The sequence below is a fragment of the Podarcis erhardii genome, assembly GCF_964252035.2.
Source record: "Podarcis erhardii genome assembly, chromosome: 6".
NCBI lineage: Eukaryota > Metazoa > Chordata > Lepidosauria > Squamata > Lacertidae > Podarcis > Podarcis erhardii.
In genome coordinates this window covers 6,859,841-6,869,945 of record NC_138510.1, presented here as the reverse complement: position 1 = coordinate 6,869,945, position 10,105 = coordinate 6,859,841, and the positions used below count along the sequence as shown (strand labels likewise).

Here is a 10,105-nt window from a genome sequence, read left to right as displayed (position 1 = left end):
ACCCCCACCCAAGCGAGTCTTTCTCCACGCAAAGGGACCTCTCCCGACGCTCTCTTGCAGCGTTTGCCTCGACCACGTGCGCCTAGGAGCCAACTTTATTTGGCTGCGGCTTATCTTCTTTTCCAAAGGGTGTGCGTGCACAAAGGGATTATACACATAAAAAAGAGGGGGGTGTTAGGAAATCAAAGCAAGGCTAAACAAACCACCCCTTCTCTCCCCACCCCCCGGCCAGCGGCACCCAAAAAAATCCCTGTCGCCCACTTCGCAGGGGGACGTTCGCGTCTGACTAGCTCGGAGGAGGCGCTGCTGCGCGCCTGAGGTTTGCGCAAACGGAATTGCCTCCTCGCCACTTAATCCGGCAGGAGGGAGAGGAAAGTCGGGGGAGCGGGGGGAGCAATTTCCCCGATTTCCTTTGCCGAGAGGGGGGAGCGCAGAATGAAACGGCGCGTCCATTGCCCTCCTCCGTCGGGGGTGTTCCTAGCGGGCCCGTCTAACCCCTCCTCCTTTGCCGTCGCCCTCCCTCGGATGGGAAGCGCAGCCTTTATAATGTGGCCCCTCGGACGGGAGCATCCTTTCCAGCGCGTGCTTCTTGCCCTCCTTTTTTTGGAGGGGGCGAACCAAGCCACAGCCCTTAGCTCGGGCCGAATCCTGCCTTCTTCTCTGGTTCCTTTGCGCATTTCGAGCCGCTGATTCCCTTCGCTCGCGTCGTCTTCTTTCCTTGGAGAAGGGAACCCGATTCTCTTCTTGTTGTCCGTTTTTTTTCTTCTTTTTCTGCTCGCCTTGTGATCCCAAAAGGTCCGTCTAGCTGGAATGAATATATCTGAGCCTAGTTTCTGTAGAGAGGAGATACCCCAAGCCAGAGGCGACTTTTCATGGGGAGCCGTCGCGGGAGCAGCCGCTGCGCCACCGCCGCCTCCGCCTCCGCCGCCTCCACCTCCTCCCGCCGCCGCTGCCTCTGATCCCGGGCGCGCCTTCGCGCAGCACAGCCGGGCCGCCGAGCCCGCCGTCTCCAGCCGGACCCCCAGCCCGGAGCCGGCCTTCGGATTTCGCCCAGGCGCAGCGGCGCCCATCGGGGGAGGCGACCCCGGCGGCGCGCTCTTGGGCACCTCGGCTGCCTCGAGCCGTTCTCCCAGCCCCGACGCCGGCTATGGCTACGGCGCCGGCTCGGGCCGTCCGTCCGACGGCAAGAGCGCCGAGGATTCCCGCATCCGGCGCCCCATGAACGCCTTCATGGTGTGGGCCAAGGACGAGAGGAAGCGGCTGGCCCAGCAGAATCCGGACCTGCACAACGCGGTGCTGAGCAAGATGCTGGGTAAGCGGGGTGTGTGAGTGCACTGTGGGACTCATTGCCACCAGATGTGGGGATGATGAACACCAGGAGCTAAAGTGGCTTTGGACAGATTCATAGGGAAGCGGAATCTTAGGGGAACAGCACCTCAGTTAGTTAAGTATTTTTGTTGATTTTTATTTATTTAGGGGGGCAGCCTCCCCCCCCCCCAGTCAGGCTTGAAAGGCTTCTCCCTCCCTCTGAGAGCACACTCAGGTGTTGAAGGAAGACCTGAGATTTCAGAAATCCTTTTTAGCAACCACCTATAATGGGGGCCCTCCAGAAAAGACCCTGCAAAGACCAAGCATGCTCAGTAGCAATGAGATGCTGAGGGTTTTCTAGTGGGGGGGTTGACAACTGGAGTGGGAACTATCCTACAGGAAGACATAACTAGCAATCTAGACTCTTGAGCAGAGGCACCTCTCTCTATCTCTCACACATACCTGAGAAATGGAGCTTGCATGTTCCAAGGCAGTTTACCTTGGAGTAAGATCGGAGGCTGGGGGCAAACAGGAACAGAGGTGGCTGCTGCCTTTTGTTCTGCTGGTGGGCTCTGTGGGGACATCCGTCTGAACAGTGCAATTCTTGTAAGGGTCAAAAAGGAGTTTGGGAGAGGGGAGAGTAGCAGCCATGAGGAAGGAAGCTCTCTCTTTTTAAATTTATTTTGAGGAAGCTCTCTCTTATGGTGCAACCTTTCTCAGCAGCCCCTCTCTGCAGGTCATTTGCAGTACAATCCTGCACATGTGTACCCAGAAGTCAGTTGCAGTGTGGCTCATTCCCAGATAAAGGGCTATAGGATTGTGACTTTAATCCAGATAATTTACCCATCTGCTGCACCTACAGCAGGGGAACACATGGGCAGATCACTTCCCTCTTGCAGTATTACTGCACATGCTTGCAAATGTTTCTCACAAAGCTGAGAAAGCAGCCAAAGACAGTCATTCTTAAATCAAATGTGCATTCTGGCCAAGCGTGTGGTTTTAAAACTGAAACGCATTGGGTGTTATTCTATGAAACGTTGCTCTCAGTCCCCTCTTCTCCCGAAAGGATACAGTTCAAAGACTAGAAGAATATTTTCCCTTTGCACCCTTTTACTAATTTCACTTCTTCGGGATAAAAAGATCCGCAGTCAGTGAGTGATAAGAGGCCCTGAAAGATGAACACATTTAGAAGCTTTTTGGCTTCTGTTGCTTCGTCTGATGATGCGGGACATTGCATCTTCATTTGGGAGGTGTGTATGGGGAGGGATGCAGAGAGGGGGAAGAAGATTGCACTTAGAAGGGTCCCCAAGAATCCGAGATACAAAAGGTAATGGTCGGTCTATCACATTTCTACCACAAACCCAAATTTATACAACGTAGGAAGCTGCCACACCCTGAATCATTGGTCCATCTATCTCAGTACTGTCTACACAGACTGGCAGCAGCTATCCAGGACTTTGGGGGGGGGGGTCTCTCCTAGCCCTATCTGGAAATGCCAGGGATTGAACTTGGGGCATTCTGCATGCGAGGCAGATGCTCTGGCCCTTCCCCACCCCCCCTTATTGCAAGGTAAGAGCAAATCGACTCATTCACAACAACAAACCACAAGCTTCTTGTGCTAATTTTATTGAAGGATAGGCTATTAGGAGGAATAGAGAGATAGTGCATGTGTCGGCATGCATTTGTTTGACTTGGTTGAAATAAAGTATCTAGAGGGACGCAAAAGGGCTGTAGGGTTCGTTGGGGGGAGTGTTTGTGACATTACAAGCACTGGGCAATCAGCACTATGCACTGCAGCTTCTATTGCAGAAAGCCAGAACTGGTTTCTTCTGAGCTCAGCCCTGGGCAGGGTGTTTTGCATCTGTACTGAGTTCAGTACAAAGCTAAACAGCAGTCGCTACATCTGCAGTAAAACCATGGTCAAATTCACCAAAATTTCTTATTACACAGAATAAAAAGTGATTATCAAATTTGCAACAAATAGAATGGAAAGGGGTTAAGTAACTTGTTCCATTTGTTCAAGCATGGATGCTTTCACAATGGAACTTCCTCCCTCAAATTTGTTTTGGGGGTTCTCCCAATCCACTGGGGCAGATTTGGAGAGGGCACAGGATGTGCACTGAGGGGGCAAGATAGGGGAGTTCTGTTGCACAAGCAAAAATCCTTGCACTAACAGACAAAGCACATTGGATACCGCCCAGACAAAATGCCATTTCCCCTTGTCCTTGGAAGCGGTCAAGGAAAAAAGAACTCATTAGTTCTCTTATTCCCCCACCCTTTTCCTGAACACCTATCTAGAAATGAGAGAGACAGGCTCCTTAAAAATAATTTCATATATTATATACCTTAGCTAGCCATCCCCTTGCAAAGTGTCCAGGGTCCTCTAGCCATATATGCCATGTATGGACGTTAATTACTATGGGAAGGAATGTGGGAGAGAGCCCTTTCTAAACTGAAAGCCTATTGTTCTGCAATGTGGGTATCACATTTGCATTTCAGAGTAGACAAGAGTAATACAAAAAATCACTTGCAAAGAAGCTGCCATCACTATGGCTGTGTGAAAGCAACATAATGCACTCTTATCAAAAATCTGCACTTTGGTTTCCCCCCTCTTTAACTACCTTGTGAGTGTGTGTGTGTGTGAGAGAGAGCAAGTAAGGAAGAGCAGGGAAAGAGAGAGATGTTTCTAGTCGAAGTGGAATCTCCATCACATCAAAAGTCACAACAGGGTGGTAACTTTATCAGAACCCATGAAAACGTTCCAGAATAGTGAATGCACTCTCAGGTTCTCCAAAACTCTCCATCGGACTGAATGATAAGCTTGATCGCCTTCCCCACACCCTATTTTACTTGGCATCCAGGCTGATGAGATAGCTCACCATCTTGTGACATCTTGGATGGTCTTAATAATGTTTTTGTGGATTTTGGGGTTCTTCTCATGGATCATACCAAGAGATCACGAACATATCAGGGACTTGGAGCTATGATCTCCCAGAGGATCTACTGTACCTTCTTGGCATACTCTCTCTCTGTTTGTTTGTTTGTTTGTTTGTTTGTTTGTTTGTTTCTCTCCCTCCCTCCCTCCCTCTCTCTCTCTCTCTTTCTCTCCTCTCTCGGGTCTGGCATGGTTAAGACACATGGTGAAAAAACTGGAATCTAATGTCCCCAAGGTGGACAGGGGCTGACAAGATGACCTTTTGGTGATTGGACATGTATGGTTTAAAAACAACAACAGCATCCTACTTCCCAATGTGAGATACGTTAATGCAGGGGTCAGCAAACTTTTTCAGCAGGGGGCCGGTCCACTGTCCCTCAGATCTTGCGGGGGGGGGGGCAGGACTATATTTTGAAGGGGAAAAATGAACGAATTCCTATGCCCCACAAATAACCCAGAGATGCATTTTAAATTAAAGCACACATTCTACTTAGGTAAAAACACGGTGAGTCTGCAGGCTGGATTGAGAAGCCGATCGGGCCGAATCCGGCCTCCACGCCTTAGTTTGCCTACCCATGCATTAATGCAAATACTGCATATTGTTTAACGTCCTTTGTATGCTGCAATTATTACGTGAGCAATAGTTTGGGCTTCTGAAGCAGGTGAAGGACTCGAACCCTTGATCTGCCGGAGCCCTTAATTCTCCCCTGTTTCTGCTGTAGCTTCACGCCTGTGTTTTTCCTTTCCGGACCCCCTCCAGGCCAGTCGTGGAAAGCGCTCAGCGCCAACGACAAGCGCCCCTTTGTGGAAGAGGCAGAGAGACTGAGGATCCAGCACCTGCAGGATCACCCCAACTACAAGTACCGCCCCAGGAGGAAGAAGCAAGCCAAGAAAATCAAGAGGATGGAGCCCAACATCCTCCTGCACAATCTCTCCCAGCCTTGCGGCGACGGCTTTGCCATGAACCACCGGGCTGGTGGCGCCATCGGGCACCCGGGCCATGCCCAGCCTCCTCCGCTCAACCACTTCAGAGAACTCCGCTCGGTGAGCTCTGATATGGAGAACTACGGCTTGCCAACCCCTGAGATGTCTCCTCTGGACGTCTTGGAGCAGACAGAGCCTGCCTTTTTCCCTCCACACATGCAGGACGACTGTGGCGTGATGTCCTTCCGAGGCTACCACCACCCTCCTCCTCCTCCTCCTCCTCCACCTCCCCAGATGGAGTTTACCCCGGAGAAAAACCTGGGGAGGAACATGCCCATGGGCTACCCGCAGAACCCACCTCACCTGGCTGATGCCATGAGGACTCCCCACCCACCTGGTATGTACTACAACCAAATATGCGCCGGAGCCGCCAACGGGCTTTCAGCCCACCTGGGCCAGCTCTCCCCGCCGCCTGAATCTCACCACCTCGACGGCGTGGAGCACTTGAACCCCAACGAGCTCTGGACAGAAGTGGACCGCAACGAGTTTGACCAGTATTTGAATATGAGCAGGACTCGTCCCGATCCTTCGGGGTTTGCCTACCATGTCTCCATGTCCAAAGTGACTCCGCGGAGCCTCTCCTGCGAGGAGAGCAGCTTGATATCGGCCCTGTCCGATGCCAGCAGCGCTGTCTATTACAGCACCTGTATCACTGGGTAGGGCTGTGCTTGTGTGTTCAGCAAGGGGAGAGGGGTTCAAGGCTGAGCCCAGTTTAACCGTCATTTCCCTTCCCCCAGGGAACCCTGGGAACCTGCAAGGGGGAACCATGGGGATCTTGTACCTGAATTCCGTCTCCTAACCACAATTCCCAGGACCCTTTGAGCGAAGCTGTGCCGGTTAAACCAGTATGAATTTGACAGAAGCTCAAAACCTACACGTACCCTTAGGGAAAGGCATAATGCGCAGGTGCTAACCTCTTTTTTGGTTTGCTCCAAATGAGAGCAGCTTGGTTTCCCATCCCTGTGGGGCACATTGTCCTTCTAACAAATTTATTCTTACCTGCTGAGAGACAGCCCAGCTCAGCTAATGTGCCCGTCCTTTGAGAAACAAGGGCCAATCTGCCGAGGAGTGAGTGGAAAACATCTGCAGGAACTTTGAAACTGTTGCTGCGGAGAATTGCTGCAGAGAAACTATTTGCCCTTCTACTGTTGCGTCCCAAGCAGGGCTTGGGAACCTCACCCCTGAAGCTTGTGGAGTTTTCTGCATTTAAGGGCCTCTTCCCACTTAAACAGATTTATTATTATTATTATTAGTGTCCACTGAAGGTCTTTCAGCATAAACCCATGAGTGTCACTGTCAGGATTTTTCATTCTCTCCCGTGCTGCAGAGCATGTGTGACGTGTGCATGTCACAGATGTGTTTGCGGAGCAGACATGTGTGCATCGTGCTCATCTGGGAGCAAGGGACTGGATGTGGCCGGCTCGACTTTGCTCTGTGTGAAAGTGCCCTTAGATTCCCTGCCTTGCACATTTTTAGCTGAAGCACTGGGTTGGGGGCCCTAAAACACGGGACCCTGCCCCCTTCCTTGTTCAGCGTAATGTGCAAATCATCTCAGAGTCCCTCTGCAAGACCCGACATTCATCTAGCTGAGATAACAGTGCCCACCTATATATCCCCACAAGTGCCTTCTTTTGCATCAGCCTTCCAAACCCTCTCCCCTTGCCTGTCAACATTGCAATATTTAGATTATCTCATTAAATGCATTGCTTGGGTTTTTTGTTTTTAAAAATAATAATGCTGAACCACTGATATACTGTATTGCTATGTAGCACAACGAGATAGACTGTTGCAAAGCAGAAGGAAACTGAATTCATAGGGTGCTGAAATGTGTGAGGGCGGACAGTTTTTCTGGACCTTTTATTGCCCCGGAGGGAATTACCGTGGGTGCAGCTTTTCCTCGCGCCTGCAGCATTATAACATGACAAGCCTCAAGATGCTGAAATCCTTTCCCTCTGGATTGCTGGGAAAAGTTCAGGAGCCTGGTTCTCTGGTGCATTTGATCTCTTCCAGTGTTTAAGATGTCTGTACTGTAAGTCTGCGTAACTGGGGAAGCAGGGTGGGGAGCAGTGGCTCTCGACATCTGGGTTGTTTTTTTAGCAGTGAAGCAAGGTTTGTCGTTCTTCTAAAGCAGGCTAGCCGCCTGAATTGCAAGCTGTCCGATTTGAAGTCCTAGAACATGCTGGGATCTGGTGGCGAGTGGGCAGTCTGCAACCCAACAGAGCGCATGGCAAAATAAATAAATAAATCCTTTCACTGTCACACTTCTGCGTTGCACCCCGAGGGCACCGTCGTGGGGTAAAGCTATAGTCATGCCTAAAACAGGTTGGATTGAACTGGCTTTTGCAGGAGGGGGAAGCACTGACGGCAGTGCGGTTTGAGACCTTCCATAAAAGGGGATGGGCATCAAGGCAGGGAAGTAGCCAAATTGTGACGAGGGAGGGTTTTAAGACTGGTTAAAGTGGTATGCAAGTGTGATGAAGAGAAAGGCTTGAAAAAGCCATAAAAATAAAATAAAATTGACAGATGGTCCTTTTAGGCTGGCATAGCTTTACCCAGATTGTGCCCGTTCACTTCAAAGCCAACCCACTGATTTCAGTAGCTTCCAAGTATTTTAGAAATCCATTCTCGAGTTAATTTCCCCCGGACGCTTTTTCATATAATTTCAAGTAATTACAAGCATCCCTATCAGAAAGCTCACAGAAGCTGCTTCGACTCAGCTTCCCTGTGAACCTCTGCGTAAATCCCATTGAAGAAGCTCTGCTAAGCTTTGCGCATGTAAACCCATGCTCTTTGCAATCACACTGATGGAAGCGTTGGGGTGGAGGTGCGTTTGAAGCTGCCATGTGAGATCCAAGCCACTAGCCCACTGCCATCTCTGACTGGTGGCCGTAATTCAAGGGCTCAGGGCAAGAATCTTTCCCCGCTCCTCTGGGATCCTGTGAGCTGGTGGCACCCAGGACTGAAACCGGGACCATTGTCTTGCAAAGCAGATGTTCTGCCACTGGCTTACGGCCCTTCCCAAAACAGGAAGCTGCTTCAGACCAAATCAGACTACTGGCCCATCTCAGTACTGCCCATGTTGACTGGGTTTCAGAGGGGAGGCCTCTGCCTGGGAATGCAGGCAATTACACCTGGGACCTTTTTTCATGCAAGCAGATGCTTTGATGCTGAGCCACTGCAGCCCCTGTTTTCAGGATGGAGGTGTAACTTCCAGCCTTCCACTTTCCCCAAGGTCTACGCCATGCCTGGAGAACCAGCACTTTCAGAGTTAGGTTATTAAGGCTTAAGAAGAAAGTCAGGGCTTATCCACACTGACCTACGCTCCGCATTCCTAAGCAGAGGTCCACACTTTCCAGGTCTGTGTCCAACAGCTTTTTATTAATATTATTTTTGCTTTCCCTGCGAAAACCCGCTCTTTACCACTGAATCAGAGCAAATGGCAATTTGCAGAAAACCCGAATTGCCATTTGCTCCTAATCAGCAGTATGGATCCAATTTTCTTGGGGAAAGCAGATGGGGGGGGGGAGAGAGAGAGAAAGAAAGAGAAAGAAAGAGAAAGAAAGAAAGAAAGAAAGAAAGAAAGAAAGAAAGAAAGAAAGAAAGAAAGAAAGAAAGAAAAGCACTCTGAAATGGACTGGGAAGTGTGACCCTATGCCTAGAAATCATGGGGAGGTGAGTAAGGATGAGCCCTAATAAGGTGTTCAAAACCGGGAGTGATTCTTTTGCAATGATTGTTATGGGACAGAGACTAGTTTAGGGGTGCCAAACAGGCACATTTTTCACTGTATCAAGATTATTATCTTTCGTTTGAACCATAGGACTATATTTTTACTAAGTCTTTTTTTATATCTTATCTATCTATCTATAAATGATATTTAATTTGTTAAGGCATTTTATACTACCGAATGTCTTTTCTGTCTCTTTTGGTAATAAATCAAAGGGTATCTGTGTCACGGAAAGCATTTATGTAGCAACCGAATTAAAACAAATCTAAAGAACAGAGGAGCGAGGGGCAGTTTTAAGTCGTAAAATTGCGCACAACAATTTTCTGGAATTTTGGGGGGATAAGGAGAGCATTTTCGAAAGCCGCAAGACCAAGGAGACTCGATGCCATGGTGTGTGTGGGGGGGGGGATCTGTATAAAACCCCGTCGAAATGAATTGGCAGCTACACAAGGACCCTGCTAGAGTTTGTGCAGAGGACCTTCCCAAATAATGTTGCTGGCTGGTTAATTGTTAAGACATATTTTCCTAATTTCTTGGCTCTCATGTGCTTGCTATGTGAACACATGTTTCTCCCCCCCAATAAATGTTGTCCCCAACCATTTCCAGATTTCTCTGGCAGTCGATTCCTGTTTAGACTGCGCATTGGTTTCAAGGGAACACCTCCCACTAAGCACTGGGCAAGGGTGTGTTTGTGTGTGAGGGGAAAGGCCTTCTCTATAGGAAAGATAGGAGAGAGTGGGTTTGATCCAGGCTCAGTTGCCAATGCAATCCCGCGTACGTGCCTGTTTTCCCAATGTTGTGTAAGCTGCCGATGTGTTTCGTCGGACGTGCCATCTGTTCTCAGATTTGAGGAGGCGGGGAACAACCCTCAGTCCTCTAATAAAACGACGTGATATCCTTTTCTTGACATGTCTGTGTGTGGTTTTTTGGGTTTCGTTAACACAACTGCGCACAAGCTGCACTAAAGGGGCTCTGCATTTGCACGTCGGAGCCTGCAGAAATTGGGAATAATATTAAAACCCTGCTTAGTTCTGTTGATTTCGCCGTGCTAATATGGCTCCTCGCATGTGTTCTGATGCTTTGTTTACAGCCTGACACATAAGACGGTGACGTCAAAGGGCTTGGGTCGCAGCCAGTTGGTTTCCCACCCAGC

The 10,105-nt window shown here is 49.6% G+C and overlaps 1 protein-coding gene across 1 annotated transcript; it reads left to right on the top strand.

Moving 5' to 3' along the window:
• Positions 1-492: 492 nt before the first annotated feature.
• Positions 493-9,854, top strand: SOX18 (SRY-box transcription factor 18). The gene is made up of 2 exons (XM_081866454.1): positions 493-1,312; positions 5,004-9,854. The coding sequence occupies exons 1-2, from the start codon at positions 811-813 to the stop codon at positions 5,885-5,887; spliced, it is 1,386 nt and encodes a 461-aa protein (XP_081722580.1). The 5' UTR covers positions 493-810; the 3' UTR covers positions 5,888-9,854.
• The last annotated feature ends 251 nt before the right edge of the window (positions 9,855-10,105 follow it).